Raw genomic sequence first — 21,890 nt, forward strand, 5'->3', positions numbered from 1 at the left:
GGTCAGACGGCCTCCAAGTTTCTATGACTGTGGTTTTGCTGCTGCTCCAGGTAGAGCCTTCCTTGACTAACTTAAATTATTTCTGCGTTACAAATGAGCACTTTGCATAAGCCTCTTTATTTCATTTCTTCCTTTTCCGCTAATGGTTGAGGTGGAGATGGGGGCATATGCACCAACTCAACTGCGGGCCTCACTTTCCACATCTGTAAAATACCTTGAAGTAGTTCGAAAACTGGTTGTGCTTCAGAATCCCGTGGGGAAGCATAAACACAAGACCCCATTCCGAGATTCTGATTGAGTAGTACCGGGATGCGGCTCCCCCAAATTCTCCCAAGTAATTCTGATACGCGGCCAGGTATTATTGACCAGGGGCTGGATGACTCTGGGTTTTTCAGGCTCACCGTACTTGGTCCACTATTTCGTGAAGGACCCTCCCCTTTCCCCGCCCGGGCCCCGCCCCCGCCCCACCCCTTGCCCTCTACCTTCCCCTGACGTCGGCTCATCGCCCCTCCTTCGGTCGCTCCACTGCTTCTCGCCCAGGTCCGCCTTTCCCAGTCCCTCTCCTGCCTCCCAAGATGGCTGCGCTGCTTCCGGGCCCGCAGCCATGGAACCGCGTGAGGCTCCCTAAGGCGGGGAGCCGCAGCACAGTGATCGTACAGGACCCCGGCGCGGCGCTGGGTGAGTGAGGCGCCTGGCGCGTGAGGCCCCCGGCGCGGGGCGCAGGCTTTTCCGGAGGTGTCAGGCAGGCGCACGTGCGCGGAGTGGGGGCGGGACTTCCGGAACTCGCGGGACGCTGCGCAGCGCCGTGGCCGAAAGGGACCTGGGCTCTGGAGTTTGCTGAGGAATCTTGCAGGGCATCTGGCATCGCCGTTCCTCGCTGGACCCACCGAGTCTACCGCAGGGCCTGGCTGGGGCGCCGAAGGCCCAAGATCCAGCCCCGCACCGAAATGGGGAAAGAGGGCGGACGCAGCTAGCGTCAGGAAAAATTGCTGCCTGGGGACCCTGCGTTCACTCAGGCCACCAAGTGCCGTGGTTCCCCCTCAGTCTTTCTCGACCTCTGCCTCTGAGAGGCTGCGGGTCGTCACTCAAGCACTCTGCACTTAAACCGCAGTCTTTCTGGATCCCCTGTTTCTTATCTGTAAAATCGGGTTAGTTTTCCCTATCACCGGGTTGTTGGGAGGGTCTAATGATGTCATTTAGGAGAGCGTGGTCTAAAGTGTTCTACCAGTGTATGGTGGCATTGCCGTCATTAGGCAGTAGGGCAGTACACGCTGGGCTCAGGAGCCAAATTGCCTGGGTTTGAATCCTGGCTCTTCTCTCTGCTGGAGCTGGGGTGAGGAGTGGGAAATGTTATTTAACCTTTCTGGACTTAAGCGCATTTTCAAATGGGGATAAAAATAGTACTTGCCTCATAGAGCTGTTCTGATGAAAGAATTAACATTATAGGTAAAGCATTTGGAACAATGCCTGATACAGTAAATAAACACTCAAATGACAGCTGTTATTAAATACTTGTAACTTATCATCACATCCCCCTCCCCATCCATCCATCCTGCTCAGTTTACAGATTAATCTTACCCCTTCCTCTATTCAAGGATTCTTTAACAGGATTCTGTTAGGCGTGGAAATTCACCAAGTCTCTCCCCACCCCAAAGGTAGCCTATTCTGGCCTCAAATAGTTCGTATAGTAAGAAAGTTCTCCACGTTGCGTGTAAGTCTTCCTTTGTGTTACTGCCACTTAGGATGCTACTGCTACCCTTAGAGCCATAGAGAACACATTTACTCCATCTTCTATTCACAGCTTTTTCAGACTAGGAGGCTGTTACCTTGTTTTACTAAATAAGCACCCCGTGTTCAGTCAGACATTCATTATGTAATATAATTTCCAGCTGTTACAGTGATTTCTCTTCTGAATATATTCTTAAAGTGGTAGAGCAGTATACAACACGTCCCACCTTTAAGGTACTTGAAGTGTTAAGTGTACACCAAATGACTGCAGAGTATTCGTATGAAAGATTATTAAAATCATGATAAAATGTGGTGTAAAGATGTACATTCTACTTTAACACATGTTCTCTTAATGATTTCCTGGACTTGATATCATCTGTCACTGTACGATCACTTCCTTCCTATGTCACTTCTCACATACTTGGAAACATTAATTATGTTCTTACAGGTGAGGCTGATTATGTTAATTTGTTCTTGATTTCTTTAAAACATAAGGAAAGATGCTTCTTTCAGTGTATTTTTTTATAGAATATACTTAATGTAGAAATGCATATTAAGTCTTATGAAACGTCTCTGCTTTAGACCTTTGCATTGCAGCTGTAATTAAAGAATGCTGTCTCGTTACATTGTCACTGAAGAGCCAAATCTTAGATGCAGAAACAGATGTATTATGTGCAATCCTTTACAGCAATCACAACAGAATGGGCCGCCACAAGCCCCATTTGGCCCTCAAACAGGTAAGGAGGGATCCCTGTGTTTAATACTCAACATGTTTACTTGATGAAGATGGAGATCACACTGCTATTTAATATTTTGTAACTTACTTGTGATTTATAGGTCATCTTGCAATTGCATGTGGGCTTTTTTTTTTTCTTCCCCTGAAAGCATTTCAAAAAACAGTTTATTTAAAAAGGAGCTATGTTGGATTCTTTCCCAGTCTTGTTTCTAGTAGGTAGGTAATTTTTTGTTTTTATGTTTACTTTTTATTTATTTATTTTTCTTATTATAGGTAGGTAATTTTTATAAAAAATTTTCATTATATGAAATCTATAATACTTAGTACCCTGCCTCTGCCTAGTTTAAAGATTGAGTAATTTGATCAAGACAGAGTTTTGGATTAAGAAACAATTTTCCTGACCATAATCAAAATCCCAAAATCATAAAAAGAACAAAGTTGCAGTCTATTTATTGTGGGGAAAATAATCTAATTGGTAATATACTGAATGAGTATATAACAAGTTGTGTAAAGTGGTTTTGTGTAACTTTTGGAGTTTAAGACAAAATTGGGCCCTCCAACTCAGGGACTACACCACAGAGTAGAGCCTCCTAACCTGAGTTCCTTACGAGTCCATTCATTCATTCATTTTATTAATTCTCCAAGTATTTTTGAAACTTTCTATGTGCCAGGCACTGTGCTTCGTGCTAGGCATACAGGATGAAAAAGACAGACATAGTCTCTAACCTTACAGATTCATTCTCTGGTTAGTTTTCCACTCCCATTACTTAAGGCAAAAAAGATGAAGATTTTTTTCATCAAAGAAAGATTTGGGATCATGGTCTTTCTTAAGTTTTCTTCTCTGGGGCAGCTTTTATCTCCTTCTGAATCTTTAACGCCAAAACCAAACTTACCATCTCAGATTGAACATACGTATTTCTCCTCCCGGCTTCCAAGTTGCGAATAATTATCCGGTCAGAAAAATTTGGTGTTCTGTTTTCTCTGCTTCTTTCTTTTACGTAGCTCTCCTATCCGGCCAACTGATCAGTCAAAACTTTCTCTGCATCTAGTCCCTTTTTAGTTCTGGCTGCCATTTCTTTTTTCAGACCTTGTCAATTGTTAGTTGTCTTGCAATTCGGACTGATCTTCCATCTTCCAGTCTTTCCTCCACTCTGGCATATTCATGTGTACCAAAGCCAGGTTAATCACCCTAAAACACAGCTTTAAGTTTTAATAGTTCTCCATTGTCTCCTGAATAAAGAGGAAGCCTCTTAGGTTAACTTACAAGATCCCCCGTGATCTGGCCTCTTCAGTTTCCCTTAACTCAGGCTTCTCTCTGGTCTTCATCTTCATATATTTTGTATTTCAGACAGCCTGAACTCTTTGTGAGTCCTCCTACTCACCACATTCGTTCCCTCCTCTGAACCTTTGCTCACCTGGTCCTGTATGTTTACAATGCCCAATCCCTCTATCACTTGATCCCTTATGTCTGTGGCACTTACAGACTGTTGAAATTTAGTACTTAATAATTTACTATCTTGTTTTAATAGTTTCACTATTAGAAATCATGTTGCTTCAGAAAAATATAATCTTGAGAATAATCTTATACTTACCTTGGTCCCATTTATAGCATCAAGCACATCCTGGCATGTAGTACAATAAATTCTTAGTCATAACCTGATTTGAGAAATTTATTTGGCTGGATAAATGTCAATTTTTTAACCAGAAGCAATTGCTTTGGGCTATGGGTTTCTTTACCCTTAAAAAAAGGTATTCTTTGGTATTGAGTGTATTTCCATACATTGAAATTTTGTATTTGTTTTCCTGGTCACATCAGTGGCTTTGTCTGTGTCACACATGAGCTGCTCTTCCCCTTTCAGGTTGAACAATGTTTAAAACGCTTGAAAAACATGAATTTGGAAGGTTCAATTCAAGATCTCTCTGAGTCATTTTCTTCTAAGTAAGTGGTCCAGTTGCTTTGTAATGGGCTTTTTGGTGGGCTGGGAACCCAGTGTCTTGCTGTGACCTCGCTTTAGACTTTCTTCACTTATTGTTAGAATATAAACAATTATACCTTAGCTGTACAAATTTTGTTTCAATAAAAGACCCCTGGTATTGTGTGGTAATCTCCCTCTGTCGGCCAGTGGGAGGGAATGATGTGACACTGAAATCTGGGTCATGGTAGATTATTTTGAAACATAAGTGTCAGTCAACTTCAGTGAGTCATTATTAAACATAACTACCTCAAATTGAGCTTAAGGCAAGTCTGCACTTGAAAATTGCTATATAAGTGCTTTATATTTAGGAATGAAAGTAATGTACTTTTCTGTTTTTGCCAAGTGAAAATCAGCCTGTAGATACCAAAGCATGTGTCATCCCTAGCCAACCAGTGGTGGAACTGGTGCTGATGAAGATTTTGGGAGCCTGCAAGTTGCTACTTCGCTTGTTGGACTGTTGCTGCAAGACATTTCTGTATCCTTGAATCAACTAAAGTACTTCTTCTGAGTTGGAATTGTTGGGATATATTTAATAGTATTTATATTTGAAAGCTAGAGAGTCTGTAGGAGTTATAACTTACGGGAATTCTTAAAATTTTGCTCTTTGGCTTCCTTTTCCTGGGATTTGCCTGATATAGCCATTGCCAGAGACTTCTGTCTCTACCTAGTATGTATTATCCTAAGGGCATTGACTGTTAGAAATTCTTAATCTTAGAAACTAAATTTATATGAGACCTCTAGCAGAGTGTGTATTACTTTATTTTTCCTCTAGCAGAGTGTATATTACTTTATTTTTAAGCTTCCATGACTTAAATAGAACATGTTTTAAGGTTTTAGTTCCTTCCAGAAAATTCTTTCTACTTCCAGTCTGTTCTTTTCATAAATGTAACTTAAAAAAACCTAAATTCCTTTGATTCTGTTTTCCAACTTTAACTTGATTCTCCAGCTTGACTGTGAAGCATCTAGGTTTGCAAGAATTCATTATTTTAAACCTTGTGATGGTTGGGCTGGTGAGCAGGTTATGGTATGTATGTATGTACCTTTGAAATCCTTCATTTCTCTAACTCAGACTAAGTTTCTTATTAGTAGTTTTGATATTTGCTTTCCCATGGGATGCTGAAGGTGCAGGAATTCTGTTTCTTCATTTGATCAGTTTATTTGGGGTAGATTGGGAAGCTAAGTGTTGATGGTTATGTCAAAGGATTAGGCTTTGAATCTGAATCCATGAGATCACCTCAACACTAAACAACTAAGCAAATGAATTCCTAGGATTAGCAGCTGGAATTAAAAAAAAAAAAGGTTCCTCTAATCATTCAGCAGCTGGGCCATTTAAAATGAAGGTGTTCCTGAGCAGTCTGTATCATTTGTTTCTGCCATAGGTTTCTAACTTTTAATGGCAATGACCTTCCTTATGTTTTCTAGATTCTTTTCTTCCACCTGAACCACCACTGCTTTTTGAGCATAGTTAGTTGATGTAAAGAACACTGATACTACTAGTTGCAAACCAAAGAGCCCTTCCCTTGCATCTCACAATATATATTATGAAACTTATTTGACGGATAATTGGATTCAAAATCTGCCCATATTTATAAGGAGACCTACTTTTGGCCATTTTAAACAATTGGGGTGATTAGCTCTAATTTGAATGAAAACCAAAAAAAAGAGAGAGAAAATTCTCTCTAAACCTTGCTTTGATATCTTAACCTGGATATCTCAAGTACTATTTCCAATCATCTTGTTTTTTATTCTGCTTGTTTTTAGCACTTACAGTGTTAGAATTACTAATCATATTATTTTAAAATGTCAAACCTTCATTATTCCTGTAATGAAAATAGCTTTGATTTTTGCTGATTATAATAATAATACAAGGTTATTTTAAGAAACTTTTAAAAATAGAAAAAATGCAAAGAACCTGAAATTTGCCTAAAATCTCATCATCTAGATAAAACCACACTTAAGATTTTGAGGCACATCTTTTGAGATATCTCTCCATGTAGTACTTTATTTGGTTTTATATAGCATTTTGTACTTGTATTTTTCTGTTTAGGCTGGACTAATCTAGCTCTTTGCAAGTATCCGCTTTAGTGTTTTTTTAATCTATAGTGGCAGATTCACAGGCATTATTTTCAGCTTTGACTCTCTTATTATTATGTAATCTGCAAATGATAATTACTAGCTAATTCATGAGCTCCTACTTCTTTCTCTAGGGTTCTCTATAAAGATGTTTTAAAAAGGCTGGTTTCTTTATATGAGCCATTGTTTGGATTACTTCAAGAGGTCTCCAGGATTCAACCATTGCCTTACTTCAAAGGTTTTACCTTTCCTTCTGATATTGCTGAATTTTTAGGAGAGCCCTACTTTGAAATCTTTAAGAAAAAAATGCCTACAGCTTTTGCAGCTAAAGGAGTAACTAAACTGCTAAATAAACTATTTTTAACAAAAGAACAATCACAGAGGTCCAGTGAAGAAACATTACTTAGAATTTCCAAAAAAGCTAAACAAATGAAGATCAATATTCAGAATAATGTGGATCTTGGACAGCCAGTAAAGAATAAGAAAATCTTAAAAGGTAATTTGCTTTGATATGGCACATACTCTAAAAAAACAAACAAAAAAACTTTTGAAATTATAATGTAGTCATGCATTGTGTAGGAAGAAATTCAGCATCTTTCTTCTTAATTTTAACTCTGATTATTCTTAGAGAGGTATGGTAATACTTGTGTTTTCTCAGCTTGAGCATATAAAGTTGTTTCTGTTGTTGCTTCATAGTTCTTTGCTTGCTTAATTCCCTTTGTTTCTCTTGTAGTAATTTGGCAAGAAATGTAGTCATGCACTTAAGAATTTGTTGATTTGAAAATAGTATGCCTAAGTTTTTGTATCTGTGATCTTTCCATCTTTACAGAAAACTCGTCAGAATTTGACGTGAGGGCTTTCTGCAAACAGCTGAAACACAAAGCTATTCAGGTTTGTCTGGCTTATTTTAATATAGCTTATGATTTCTGCTGATTTGTAGAGTAGATGCCACTTACCAATGGCAGAGACTGAATCTTCTGTTTTTATCCCCAGCTCTAAGAGTAGTGCCATCTTAGTTCTCAGTGTGTGTTTCTGAATGAATAGAGGCATTCCCAAGGGATTTGTGTGTATGTAGTTAATTCAGTTAATACAGTGCCTTCAGAAACATTTTACTAAGAGTTTTGCTAGAATTTTAAAGTGATCCTAGGCTCCATCATAGGAGTGGATTGTACTGCAGCTTAAGAGTATGGGCTTTACAATCAGACAGAAGTGGTTTGAGTCCTGGCTTTGGTTTGTACTAGCTCTGTGACTTATGTAAGTTTCTTGGCCTGTCCATACCTCTGTTTCTAATAACAGTATGTACCTCATAGGGTTGTGCCAGTTTTAGTTCATGTAAAGTGGTAAGCACAGAGTCTAAAGTGTGGTAAGCATTTAATTGGTGTTAGATACTGTTAGCTACTTTCATCGTCATTATCGTCATCCTCATCCTTTGTCATGAGGCTTCTATTTCTTTCTTCCTGTCAGCATTCAAGCTTTAACCTGATTCCTGTCTTTGGCCAGTGTCTGCAAATTCTGTTTGTTCTGGACCTGACATGGATAAGTACATCAATGTCATCCTCTTTCATCAGTAACTTCTTGACTTCTTTTACCCTTTCTCTTTTCAAAATTGTTTTCTTCTGGTTTCCTTCATGGGTTATTTCTTCCATTTGATTCAAGAATTCTTAATCATTTCTAACGAGTCAGTACTTTCTTGAAGGCTTACAAGGATTCCAGTTTGCATTTATATTTTGTCCGATTCACAAGTTCCGGAGGAAGATATCATCATCATTCACACTTACGTTGCATTTACTCTCTGCCAGGCATTGTTCAAAACACTTTATATGTGTTAACTCATATAATCCTTGCAAAAGCCTTGTGAGGTAGGTGCTATTATTACTGTTTCCATATTTCAGATGAGAAAATTAAGGCACAGAAAGGACAAGAAATTTGCACAGGCCACACAGCAGATATGGGGCAGAACTGGGATTTGAATGCAGGCAGTTTGGTTTCATAGTCCTTGTCCTTTATCATTACACCAGTCCTCCAAATAGTTTCGTCAGCTCTCTCTTAATAACTACGGCTCTCTGTGACTCTTGAAACTTTCTGCGGTCCGTCCACCTGTTCCTAGGTGAGCTGTTTCCAGCATCCCTCTTATTCATGACCAATGACTACCATATTTTTAGCATTTAGCACCAATATGCTTAGCTTGCTTTTAGGTCAAACTTTTATGGATCACCAACACAAAGTGTTGATAGGTCTTTGCTTTCATACTTTCTACTACTTTATGTTCTTGAGAGTGAGAAATTTGGAAGAAGGTAAGTTTTGAACAGAGGATGGAAGCAGACCTAGTAGGTGGCATATTTCAATAAACAGTAATAAGTTGATAAAATTCAAACTTGACTTGATATAGAAAGATGAGGTTGAAGAGACCAAAGGTACCTCATCAAAAGATGGTTAGATTGGAGTTGGAAATGTTGCTCAGTTAAGCATTTTTAACATACATTCAGCAATCATCCCCATTTTCACATGTTTTCAATAACATTTATGACCCATCATTGAGGAGGGTGACTCAGGATATAGAAATAAATGAAAAACAAGTTGTGGTAGTCCAGTATTAGAGGAAGAGGGCTCTTCAGTGATTTTTTTCCCACTAGATAGGCTTTGACCAATACTTAATCATGTGGAGTTTTATTCGTATGTATAGGTTAAATAAATAGAAATGTATGCAAATATTTATATTGTTACCTGTATACAGCTGAATTCAGCTATAGATAGGATCTGTTGTAGCACAGAGGGGAAAAAATCTTGTGTTAGGAGCAGTGAATAAAAACATTTTTAAGAAGAAGTAAGGGAATTCCCTGGCCATCCAGTGGTTAGGACTCTGCGCTTCCACTGCAGGGGGCACAAGTTCAATCCCTGGTTGGGGAACTAAGATCCCACAAGCCAAGCAGCACGGCAAAAAAAAAAAAAAAAAAAAGAAAGGAAAGCATAGTGAGCTGAAAAAACTTTTTTTCCTTCTTTTAAAAAGACATATTTTCAAATTTTTATAGTCTGTGAGTCAACTTCTCTCTGTTGTTATATAAGTCAGTAACAAATCCAATATATTTTTCTCATCGTTCCATATTTCAGGAGAACAGTTTTGAGTTTAAATGTTCTCAATCCAAACTAAAGGCAACCAAACGTTCTTCTCGGAAAGCAATAGGAACTCCCTGTGTAAAAAGTCTTGTGCAAAGATTCCGAGAAACTGAGACTTTCGTACAACTTTCTGAAGAGATCCAAATGGCAATTCTGTGGTGTAGGAGCAAAAAACTCAAGGCTCAGACCACCTTTCTGGGTAATAAACTTCTTAAAAGTAACCGGCTTAAACATGTGGAAGCTCAAGGCTATAGGTAAGTACATCACAAAAATTATATTTCTTTACTTTTTCTATTATCATTTAGGGAAAAAGTATATATATTCAAGTTAGCCTTTTTAATGTCCAGTAGTCTAAAATTGAGATCTACTCAAAGTGCAGTTTTGTTAAACCTATTACAGTACAGTACTATATAGTCGATTGTGTTAGTTGGGTACCTAGGCTGACTTTGTTGGACCGACGAACAAATTGGACTTAAGAACGTGCTTTCGGAATGGAACTCGTTTGTATGTAGGGGAGTTACTGTATCTATTCAGGGCTTTATAATGGTTCCCGTGGGTGAATCACAGCCTAAAATTTGTTAAATTTTCTTTAAAAATTTATGGAAAAGATATTCCTATTTTAGTAAAAAATATGATATATATTGAAGGTTTTATACCAAGTTTTCATTAAAAGCTATTGGGGAAGTTAAGGGTTTTTACATTACATTCTAGAGTAGAAACTCAGCCTAAGATGGAGGTGTTTTGTTCAAGACTGCATGTAAAGTCAGAGGTAGATAAGGCAGAGATGATAATTAAAAGTTAATGCAGAGGGTAAGAAACTGGTAGTTATTTGATTAGACCATTATTTTGCCCTGGTTTGCTGTTTCAGTAATACATTTGTAGTACATCTGAATTTTATTTAATGTCCACAATAACTCTGTGAGGTAGGTAGTATTATTCATATTATATAGATGAGGAAATAGAGGATTTTACTCAGGGTATTAGAGCTGGAGATCTAGAACTCAGTGCAGATCCTCTGATCCTTCTGTTTTCATTCTTCCTATTTCCATTTCAATTGGGAAGTACACCTACCCTCTCCTCAATTAAAGATTACTGCTTATGGTAAGACAAAATGGTTTGGAAACAGAGATCATGAATTACTACATTAAAATGGGCTTCCTCAAAGTTCTATATTTGTTTAAAAAGGAAGAGGGTAGGTTAGGAGATAGAGACTCATGCTAATCTTTTGCAGTCTATCAAAACAGGCAGTTAGCGGGGTACTGATGTACCTTGTGGCAGTGTACCCTATTCAGAAGCAAAACACCTAAAATAACTGGCCATTTGAGTTCCAAATTCCCAAATTTGAAGATGATATATGAATCACAATTAGGGTAGCTCAAGGCTGTCATTATGTCTATGCCAGGAGCCCTGTTTTCTCATTTTACATAAACTCCCTTTTCACTTTTATTTCTTTTTCTTTGTTCATTTCCTGCTGTAATATGAAGCTGTTAATCCAGAAATGGGTTGATGCATCCTAACAATTTTTCTGTTTGTGATTCATCTTTTCCCCAGTTCCATTCCTATTATATTTTGAACAGATTAGCAATTATCAGGGAAGAGCTCTGGCACTAAAATATGGAGATATCTCACCATTCACTTACCTTGCTACTTGTAGGAGCTACTTTACTTTGGAAACATAATGGGGACACATTTGCTCACAATCTAAATCAGAGGGAAGTTGTGCTCTGAAAACACAGACTTGGGTTGAAGCTCCTATTTCCTTATTTTTCCTTATGATTCTGGAGTTGTACACAGACATAGGACTTATAAATTATATATTTTTCAATTGGAAGTTGGTAAAAAGGAGACAAAAGTTTCTGAGAATGTTTTTCTGCATCTTAACAATCTCCAATTTTTCCTCTCTCTGTCTTAAAGTTTGCCAAAGAAACTAGAGTGCATAAAAACATCAATTTGCAACTGCCTTCTTCATGGCTCAGGTAGCAAAACTTTGAAGAATCATCTGAGACAAAGAAGATCACAGAATAAATTTTCATTGAAACGAAGGAAACCACAGAGAAAGTTGCAGTCGACTCTTTTAAAGGAAACCCAGCAGCCCCCTCAAGGGACTCAGAGTGCTACCGATATCATTAAAGGGAGACTCTCACACCCTACAGTTCGTACAACTGATCTCTACCCTAACAATAAGCAGCAGTTGAGTAGAAGAGTTTCAAGTCCTGTCATACAAACTAAGGAGAAACAAATTCATGAAAATCTTATAGAAAGCAATGAAAATGAAACTGATTCTTGGACAACGATGCAAATAAATAAACATAATACATCAGGAATCACTAAGGAGACAGACGACATTGATGATATTTTTGCTTTAATGGGAGTTTAGATGCTCATATGTGAGACTTTTAACTGGTTAACCAACTGCTCCAGTGTTCTAAGTAGAACAGCTGAGATCTGGAAAGATCTGGAAGTACCATTTGGACTCAGAGGAGCTGCTTAAGTGCAACATTGTAGAGCAGTTCATTTTAGTTCAGTAAACACTTGTCATAGCTTTGTGTCATTTAACTGACAAGTATTTGACAAACAGTCAATTTTTGACTTAATTAGGACCTGAATAATTAGGCTTGCAAAACCTACACTGTGCCTTAGGTAAATGGGGAGCGGGGGTGGGGAGTAGCAAGGAATCACCAAAAAGGTCACTTTAGCCTTAATGGCTCCATTGTAGCTAAGTGCTCTTCTGAACACCAAGGTTTGTAGCTTTTAACAGTTGTGCCCTCTTCTGTTAGAATTATCATCGAAGTTTTGCCACTATTACCAGGGAGTAGTCACAACCATTATTTCACTTCATTTGTTAACCTTACCACATAGAAGGGCATATTAAAATGCTTTTGGAGTTCTACAATGTTTGTGGGGGCTTTTGTTTATTTATTTGGGTGCTAGTGAGTGAGTCCAAATAAAATTTTTTCCAAAAAGGATGTAAAGTGACTTATGGTTATACACGAAGTAGAAGTAGGTGAGAAAGTTAGATGAAAAGATAAAGCTAAGGAGACACAAAATTAACCAACCCAAAGAGGCTAAAAATAAATGCATAATTTGGTGCTGATGTCATCTGATTATTGGTATGTTGCTCATACAATTGCTCTGAGAAGGTAAATCTTACATATTTTCAAATAATGATGTGAAGTTTGAGGTATCTTTCAAATGTTCTAGTTTTCTAGAATTAGGTTAATAAGTTATTTGCTCAGCAGGTTATAGGCTTAAGTTTTCTGTTTATATACAGTAATTTATAGAAAAATGAAACAGTGCCCTAGTATACACTGCATCCTTCCTTTCCTCAGCCATCCTATCATTTTTTAGCATCCTTTTTGTTCTTTATCTGGCCTTGTTCTTTCCTCATCTGCTTTCTGTATATTTTCCCACTTACCTACAATACTGTATCAGAGGTTCTCAAACTGTAGGATGTTTTGAGAATCACTTGGTGGGTTGTTTAAAAATGCAGGTTTTGAGTCCCTTCCAAAGAGATCGATAAATATGGTTAGGGGATAGGACCAGAAGCCTGCATTTTTATTAAGGGGCTCAGGTGATTTTGATGCAAGTAGCCCGAAATGCAAAGTTAGATAAATGCTGGTTTAGCTGCCTTTTCTGAAGCCTTGCTAAATATCCTATTCAGAGTTCTTAATCAATCTCTAGTCACTTTTTTTTTTTTTTTTTTTTTTTGCGGTACACGGTCCTCTCACTGCTGTGGCCTCTCCCGTTGCGGAGCATAGGCTCCGGACGCGCAGGCCCAGCGGCCCCACGGCACGTGGGATCCTCCCGGACCGGGGCATGAACCCACGCCCCCTGCATCGGCAGGCAGACTCCCAACCACTGCGCCACCAGGGAAGCCCTCTAGTCACTTTTTATTGTTTATATTTCTCCTGGTTTCCTACCAGGTGGTAGAGCTACTTAGTGCTTTAAAACATGGACAATACCAAGGAAGTCTCATTCATGACAAGTCTAGAAATAGCCACCAGCTTCTAAGGTTTAAGGTCCGGTCTTGCGTCTACTTTTTTTTTTTTTTTTTTTTTTTTTGCGGTACGCGGGCCTCTCACTGTTGTGGCCTCTCCCGTTGCGGAGCACAGGCTCCGGATGCACAGGCTCAGCGGCCATGGCTCAGGGGCCCAGCCACTCTGTGGCATGTGGGATCTTCCTGGACCGGGGCACGAACCCGTGTCCCCTGCATTGGCAGGCAGACTCAAGCCCGCGTCTACTTTTATTTGCACATGCCTCCACTAGTTGTGTGGAGCTAGTAGGTTTCCCTGGGCTTAGGTCACTCCACCTGAAGTGGCATTATTGTCTAAGAATCATAAACTTTTACAGCTGGAAGAGACTTTGGAGATCATCCTTCGCTGGAAAAAACGAGTGGTTCAGTGAATTGTCTAAGGTAAAACTGGATTAGACTATAAGCCTAGCATTTTTTTTCTACTTCATTAGTGTTCCTATGGAGTATGTTTATCTCCTCCTTCTCCCTTAAAATTCTGGGAAAAATGTAAAGGGCTTCATGTGTCCATAAAATGATAATTTATATATAAGGAACATAGTATTCTATATGTTATTTTTTCCAAACAACTTAAATTCAAATGTTTTAAATTTTTAAAAGTGAAATCTTAAATATACAAACCCATAACTTATCCAGTAAATTAGATTAGAAAATACTGTTAACATCATCATAGTGAATACCAATTCAATCACTTCGGGTGGCATTAAAACACTGGTCATTTTAAGAGCAGTGTGGTCGACCTCCCACATGTCACTTGAAATCCTCTTGGCCTCTTACTTGAGCCACTAGTATGGCAACCAGTTTCAAGCAGGACTGGGCAACTGCACCTTTCCTCCTGGCTTCTGACAAGCTACAGGAACTGCTTGGCATTTGGGCATATACAACTGGGGAGAGATGTGGGGCCGTCCTCTAACCCCCCTTCAAATACAATTCAGAGGCACATTTCATAAGGCTCCTCAAGACCAAGCCCTAGTACTATGTTGTTTCCAACTCAATGTGTCCTTGATTGGCTTTCCTGCCATCTGTTTAATTTCCCCCTCACTCCTGTTCCCTGGGATCACATCCCCAGTAAACTATTGGATGCAAGCTTTTGTCTTGGGCCATGCTTTTAGGAGAACCAGAACCAAGGCTAAGACAAGCAGTAAAACAACACTGGCAGGCAGAAAGATGACTTTTAAGAAATTCTGTTGTTACAGATTTTACTTGGTGAATACCTATATTAAAATTATTTTAAATTTATTTTATTTATTTTTTTGGCTGCACTGGGTCTTCGTTGCTGCATGCGGGCTTTCTCTAGTTGTGGAGCACGGGCTCTAGGCGCGTGGGCTTCAGTAGGTGTGGTGCACGGGTTTAGCTGCTCCGCAGCAGGTGGGATCTTCCCGGACCAGGGCTCGAACCTGTGTACCCTGCATTGGCAGGCAGATTCTTAACCACTGCACCACCAGGAAAGCCCTTAAAAAAAATTTTTTTTAAGCTTAGATCACTGCTGATTAGAATAAACCAGCACAACTAAATATAAAACTGAAAACATATCCAGAATTGAATTTTCTAAAAGTCACAAAGCTGTTTTACAGAGTTAATTTTTTATGCAGTGCTATTGCTGTAACATTTTAATATTCAGCCTCACTTTGAAAAGTTAAGCCACTTATATGAATAGGTCAGTAGCATCTTCATAAAAATATTTTCCATTAACATTAGTTCAGAGTAAGGCTTTGTCTTTCCATTCTGAATCTTTTTTTTTAACATCTTTATTGGAGTATAATTGCTTTACAATGCTGTGTTAGTTTCTGCTTTATAACAAAGTGAATCAGTTATACATATACATATGTTCCCATATCTCTTCCCTCTTGCATCTCCCTCCCTCCCACCCTCCCTATCCCACCCCTCTAGGTGGTCACAAAGCACCGAGCTGATCTCGCTGTGCTATGCGGCTGCTTCCCACTAGCTATCTATTTTATGTTTGGTAGTGTATATATGTCCATGCCACTCTCTCACTTTGTCACAGCTTACCCTTCCCCCTCCCCATATCCTCAAGTCCATTCTCTAGTAGGTCTGTGTCTTTATTCCCGACTTACCCCTAGGTTCTTCATGACTTTTTTTTTTCTTAGATTCCATATATATGTGTTAGCATATGGTATTTGTCTTTCTCTTCCTGACTTACTTCACTCTGTATGACAGACTCTAGGTCCATCCACCTCACTACAAATAACTCAATTTTGTTTCTTTTTATGGCTGAGTAATATTCCATTGTATATATGTGCCACATCTTCTTTATCCATTCATCAGATGATGGAGACTTAGGTTGTTTCCATGTCCTGGCTATTGTAAATAGAGCTGCAATGAACATTTTGGTACATGACTCTTTTTGAATTATGGTTTTCTCAGGGTATATGCCCAGCAGTGGGATTGCTGGGTCGTATGGTAGTTCTATTTGTAGTTTTTTAACGAACCTCCATACTGTTCTCCATAGTGGCCGTATCAGTTTACGTTCTTACCAACAGTGCAAGACTGTTCCCTTTTCTCCACAACCTCTCCAGCATTTATTGTTTCTAGATTTTTTGATGATGGCCCTTCTGACGGGTGTGAGATGATTTCTCATTGTAGTTTTGACTTGCATTGCTCTAATGATTAATGATATTGAGCATTCTTTCATGTGTTTTTTGGCAATCTGTATATCTTCTTTGGAGAAATGTCTATTTAGGTCTTCTGCCCATTTTTGGATTGGGTTGTTTGTTTTTTTGTTATTGAGCTGCATGAGCTGCTTATAAATTTTGGAGATTAATCCTTTGTCAGTTGCTTCATTTGCAAATATTTTCTCCCATTCTGAGGGTTGTCTTTTCGTCTTGTTTATGGTTTCCTTTGCTGTGCAAAAGCTTTGAAGTTCCATTAGGTCCCATTTGTTTATTTTTGTTTTTATTTCTAGGAGGTGGGTCCAAAAGGATCTTGCTGTGATTTATGTCATAGAGTGTTCTGCCTATGTTTTCCTCTAAGAGTTTGATAGTGTCTGGCCTTACATTTAGGTCTTTAATCCATTTTGAGTTTATTTTTGTGTATGGTGTCAGGGAGTGTTCTAATTTCACACTTTTACATGCACCTGACCAGTTTTCCCAGCACCACTTATTGAAGAGGCTGTCCTTTCTCCACTGTATATTCTTGCCTGCTTTATCAAAGATAAGGTGACCATATGTGCATGGGTTTATCTATGGGCTTTCCTTCCTGTTCCATTGATCTATATTTCTGTTTTTGTGCCAGTACTATACTGTCTTGATTACTGCAGCTTTGTAGTATAGGCTGAAGTCAGGGAGCCTGATTCCTCCAGCTCCATTTTTCGTTCTCAAGATTGCTTTGGCTATTCGGGGTCTTTTGTGTTTCCATACAAATTGTGAAATTTTTTGTTCTAGTTCTGTGAAAAATGCCATTGGTAGTTTGATAGTGATTGCATTGAATCTGTAGATTGCTTTGGGTAGTAGAGTCATTTTCACAATGTTGATTCTTCCAATCCAAGAACATGGTATATCTCTCCATCTGTTTGTATCATCTTTAATTTCTTTCATCAGTGTCTTATAATTTTCTGCATACAGGTCTTTTGTCCCATAGGTAGTTTTATTCCTAGATATTTTATTCTCTTTGTTGCAGTGGTAAATGGGAGTGTTTTCTTAATTTCACTTTCAGATTTTTCATCATTAGTGTTTAGGAATGCAAGAGATTTCTGTGCATTAATTTTGTATCCTGCTACTTTACTAAATTCATTGATTAACTCTAGTAGTTTTCTGGTAGCATCTTTAGGATTCTCTATGTATAGTATCATGTCATCTGCAAACAGTGACAGCTTTACTTCTTCTTTTCCAATTTGGATTTATTTCCTTTTCTTCTCTGATTGCTGTGGCTAAAACTTCCAAAACTATGTTGAATAAGAGTGGTGAGAGTGGACAACCTTGTCTTGTTCCTGATCTTAGTGGAAATGTTTTCAGTGTTTCACCATTGAGGACGATGTTGGCTGTGGGTTTGTCATATATGGCCTTTATTATGTTGAGGAAAGTTCCCTCTATGCCTACTTTCTGCAGGGTTTTTATCATAAATGGGTGTTGATCTTTGTTAAAAGCTTTCTCTGCATCTATTGAGATGATCATGTGGTGTTTCTCCTTCAATTTGTTAATATGGTGTATCCCGTTGATTGATTTGCGTAGACTGAAGAATCCTTGCATTCCTGGAATAAACCCCACTTGATCATGGTGTATGATCCTTTTAATGTGCTATTGGATTCTGTGTACTAGTATTTTGTTGAGGATCTTTGCATCTATGTTCATCAGTGATATTGGTCTGTAGTTTTCTTTCTTTATGACATCTTTGTCTGGTTTTGGTATCAGGGTGATGGTGGCCTCATAGAATGAGTTTGGGAGTGTTCCTCCCTCTGCTATATTTTGGAAGAGTTTGAGAAGGTTGGGTGTTAGCTCTTCTCTAAATGTTTGATAGAATTTGCCTGTGAAGCCATCTGGTCTTGGGCTTTTGTTTGTTGGAAGGTTTTTAATCATTTTCAGTTCAGTGCTTGTGATTGGTCTGTTCATATTTTCTATTTCTTCCTGGTTCACTCTCAGCAGGTTGTGCATTTCTAAGAACTTGTCCATTTCTTCCAGGTTGTCCATTTTATTGGCATAGAGTTGCTTGTAGTAATCTCTCATGATCCTTTGTATTTCTGCAGTGTCAGTTGTTACTTCTCTTCATTTCTAATTTTATTGATTTGAGTCTTCTCCCTTTTTTCGTTGATGAATCTGGCTAATGGTTTATCAATTTTATCTTCTCAAAGAACCAGCTTTTAATTTTATTGATCTTTGCTATCGTTTCCTTCATTTCTTTTTCATTATTTGTAATCTGATTTTTATGATTTCTTTCCTTCTGCTAACTTTGGGGTTTTTTTCTTCTTTTTCTTTCTCTAATTGCTTTAGGTGCAAGGTTAGGTTGTTTATTTGAGATGTTTCCTGTTTCTTAAGGTGGGATTGTATTGCTATAAACTTCCCTCTTAGCACTGCTTTTGCTGCATCCCACAGGTTTGGGGTCGTTGTGTCTCCACTGTCATTTGCTTCAAGGTATTTTTTGATTTCCCCTTTGATTTCTTCAGTGATCACTTGGTTATTAAGTAGTGTATTGTTTAGCCTCCATGTGTTTGTATTTTTTACAGATCTTTTCCTGTAATTGATATCTAGTCTCAAAGCGTTGTGGTCAGAAAAGATACTTGATATGATTTCAACTTTCTTAAATTTACCAAGGCTTGATTTGTGACCCAAGATATGATCTATCCTGGAGAATGTTCCATGAGCACTTGAGAAAAATGTGTATTCTGTTGTTTTTGGGTGGAATGTCCTAAAATTATCAATTAAGTCCATCTTGTTTAATGTATCATTTAAAGCTTGTGTTTCCTTCTTTATTTTCATTTTGGATGATCTGTCCATTGGTGAAAGTGGGGTGTTAAAGTCCCCGACTATGAATGTGTTACTGTCGATTTCCCCTTTTATGGCTGTTAGTACTTGCCTTATGTATTGAGGTGCTCCTATGTTGGGTGAATAAATATCTACAATTGTTATATCTTCTTCTTGGATCGATCCCTTGATCATTATGTAGTGTCCTTCTTTGTCTCTTGTAATAGTCTTTATTTTAAAGTCTATTTTGTCTGATATGAGAATTGCTCCTCCAGCTTTCTGTTGATTTCCATTTGCATGGAATATCTTTTTCCATCCCCTCACTTTCAGTCTGCATGTGTCCCTAGGTCTGAAGGGGGTCTCTTGTAGACAGCATATATACGGGTCTTGTTTTTGTATCCATTCAGCCAGTCTGTGTCTTTTGGTGGGAGCCTTTAATCCATTTACATTTAAGGTAATTATCAATATGTATGTTCTTACTCCCATTTTCTTAAATGTTTTGGGTTTGTCATTGTAGGTGTTTTCCTTCTCTTGTGTTTCTTGCCTAGAGAAGTTCCTTTAGCATTTGTTGTAAATCTGGTTTGGTGGTGCTGAACTGTCTCAGCTTTTGCTTGTCTATAAAGGTTTTAATTTCTTCATGAAATCTGAATGAGATCCTTGCTGGGTAATCTTGGTTGTAGGTTTTTCTCCTTCATCACTTTAAATATGTCCTGCCACTCCCTTCTGGCTTGCAGAGTTTCTGCTGAAAGATCAGCTGGTAACCTTATGGGGATTCCCTTGTGTGTTATTTGTTGTTTTTCCCTTGCTGCTTTTAATATGTTTTCTTTATATTTAACTTCTGATAGTTTAATATGTCTTGGCATGTTTCTCCTTGGATTTATCCTGTATGGGACTCTCTGTGCTTCCAGGACTTGATTAACTATTTCCTTTCCCATATTAGGGAAGTTTTCAACTATAATCTGTTTAAGTGTTTTCTCAGTCCCTTTCTTTTATCTCTTCTTCTTCTGGGACCCCTATAATTCGAATGTTGGTGCATTTAATGTTGTCCCAGAGGTCTCTGAGACTGTCCTCAGTTGTTTTCATTCTTTTTTCTTTATTCAGCTTTGCAGTAGTTATTTCCACTATTTTATCTTCCAGGTCACTTATCCGTTCTTCTGCCTCAGTTATTCTGCGATTGATCCCTTCTAGAGTATTTTTAATTTCATTTATTGTGTTGTTCATCATTGCTTGCTTCCTCTTTAGTTATTCTAGGTCCTTGTTAAATGTTTCTTGCATTTTCTCTATCCTATTTCCAAGATTTTGGATCATCTTTACTATCATTACTGTGAATTCTTTTTCAGGTAGACTGCCTGTTTCCTCTTCATTTGTTAGGTCTGGCATGTTTTTACCTTGCTCCTTCATCTGCTGTGTGTTTTTCTGTCTTCTCATTTTGCTTATCTTATTGTGTTTGGGGTCTCCTTTTCACAGGCTGTAGGTTCGTAGTTTCCGTTGTTTTTGGTGTCTGTCCCCAGTGGCTATGGTTGGTTCAGTGGGTTGTGTAGGCTTCCTGGTGGAGGGGACTAGTGCCTGTATTCTGTTCGATGAGGCTGGATCTTGTCTTTATGGTGGGCAGGTCCACGTCTGGTGGTTTGTTTTGGGGTGTCTTTGGCCTTATTGTGATTTTAGGCAGCCTCTCTGCTAATGGATGGGGCTGTGTTCCTGTCTTGATAGTTGTTTGGCATAGGGTGTCCAGCACTGTAGCTTGCTGGTCGTTGAGTGAAGCTGGATCTTGGTGTTGAGATGGAGATCTCTGGGAGATTTTTGCTGTTAGGTATTACATGGAGCTGGGAGGTCTCTTGTGGACCAGTGTCCTGAAGTTGGCCCTCCCACCCTGATGCCTGGCTGGAGCATCAAGAGCCTTTCATCCACATGGCTCAGAATAAAAGGGAGAAAAAATAGAAAGAGAAAAAAAGAAAGAAAAAGAGAAAGAAAGAAAGGATAAAATAAAGTAAGATAAAATAAAATAAAGTTATTAATATAAGAGATAAAAAATAATTTTTAAGAAAAAAAATTTTTAAAGTGAAAACAAACAAAAAAACCCTGGACAGACAGGACCCTATGACAAATGGTGAAAGCAAAGCTATACAGACAAAATCTCACACAGAAGCATACACATACACACTCACAAAAAGAGAAAGAGTGGAAAAAATAATATATCTTGCTCCCAAAGTCCACCTCCTCAATTTGGGATGATTCGTTGTCTATTCAGATATTCCACAGATGCAGGGTACACCAAGTTGACTGTGGAGCTTTAATCTGCTGCTTCTGAGACTGCTGGGAGAAATTCCCCTTTCTCTTCTTTGTTCACACAGCTCCCGTGGTTCAGCTTTGGATTTGGAACCGCCTCTGCGTCTAGGTCGCCTGAGGGCATCTGTTCTTCACTCAGACAGGATGGGGTTAAAGGAGCAGCTGAATTTGCGGCTCTAGCTCACTCAGGACAGGGGAGGGAGAGGTATGGATGCGGGGCAAGCCTGCAGCAGCAGAGGCCAGCGTGACGTTGCACCAGCCTGATGTGCCCCACGCGTTCTCCCGGAGAAGTTGTCCCTGGATCACCGGACCCTGGCAGTGGCGGGCTTCACAGGCTCCTGGGAGGGGAGGTGTGGATAGTGACCTGTGCTCGCACAGAGGCTTTTTGGTGGTTGCAGCAGCAGCCTTAGCATCTCATGCCTGTCTCTGGGGTCCACGCTGATAGCCACAGCTCATGCCTGTCTCTGGAGTTCCTTTAAGCAGTGCTCTTAATCCCCTCTCCTTGCGCACCAGGAAACAAAGAGTGAAGAAAA

The 21,890-nt window shown here is 38.9% G+C and overlaps 1 protein-coding gene and 1 long non-coding RNA gene across 4 annotated transcripts in view; one reads left to right on the forward strand and one right to left on the reverse strand.

Moving 5' to 3' along the window:
* The window catches only part of LOC309806883, a 27,256-nt gene extending 26,698 nt beyond the window's left edge, over positions 1 to 558 (reverse strand). Inside the window, exon 1 of the long non-coding RNA XR_014294451.1 lies at positions 483 to 558. This is a non-coding gene — a long non-coding RNA (uncharacterized lncRNA). The remainder of the gene's footprint in view (positions 1 to 482) is intronic.
* RMP64 (ribonuclease MRP subunit p64) lies at positions 489 to 12,520 on the forward strand. Of its 3 annotated transcripts, none has more exons than XM_082625904.1 (9): positions 489 to 678; positions 2,311 to 2,465; positions 4,324 to 4,403; positions 4,784 to 4,915; positions 5,387 to 5,464; positions 6,648 to 7,009; positions 7,343 to 7,404; positions 9,622 to 9,881; positions 11,542 to 12,520. In XM_082625904.1, exons 1-9 carry the CDS (start codon positions 576 to 578, stop codon positions 12,002 to 12,004), a joined length of 1,695 nt encoding a protein of 564 aa, XP_082482030.1. In that variant the 5' UTR covers positions 489 to 575; the 3' UTR covers positions 12,005 to 12,520. The 3 variants fall into 3 exon arrangements, with proteins under 3 accessions (XP_082482030.1, XP_082482031.1, XP_082482032.1); XM_082625905.1 differs by having other exon boundaries at positions 589 to 678; positions 2,417 to 2,465; XM_082625906.1 differs by lacking the exon at positions 489 to 678 and adding an exon at positions 865 to 1,148.
* The last annotated feature ends 9,370 nt before the right edge of the window (positions 12,521 to 21,890 follow it).

Source organism: Mesoplodon mirus (genome assembly GCF_964341445.2).
Source record: "Mesoplodon mirus genome assembly, chromosome: 6".
NCBI classification, from domain to species: Eukaryota; Metazoa; Chordata; class Mammalia; order Artiodactyla; family Ziphiidae; genus Mesoplodon; species Mesoplodon mirus.

Bases quoted from the DNA above. Each gene is read 5' to 3' on its own strand.
- RMP64 (XM_082625904.1), top strand. From the start codon at position 576: ATGGCTGCGCTGCTTCCGGGCCCGCAGCCATGGAACCGCGTGAGGCTC. The intron at 7,010-7,342 runs GTAATTTGCTTT...CCATCTTTACAG, and splicing joins GAATAAGAAAATCTTAAAAG to AAAACTCGTCAGAATTTGAC. The intron at 9,882-11,541 runs GTAAGTACATCA...TCTGTCTTAAAG, and splicing joins GTGGAAGCTCAAGGCTATAG to TTTGCCAAAGAAACTAGAGT.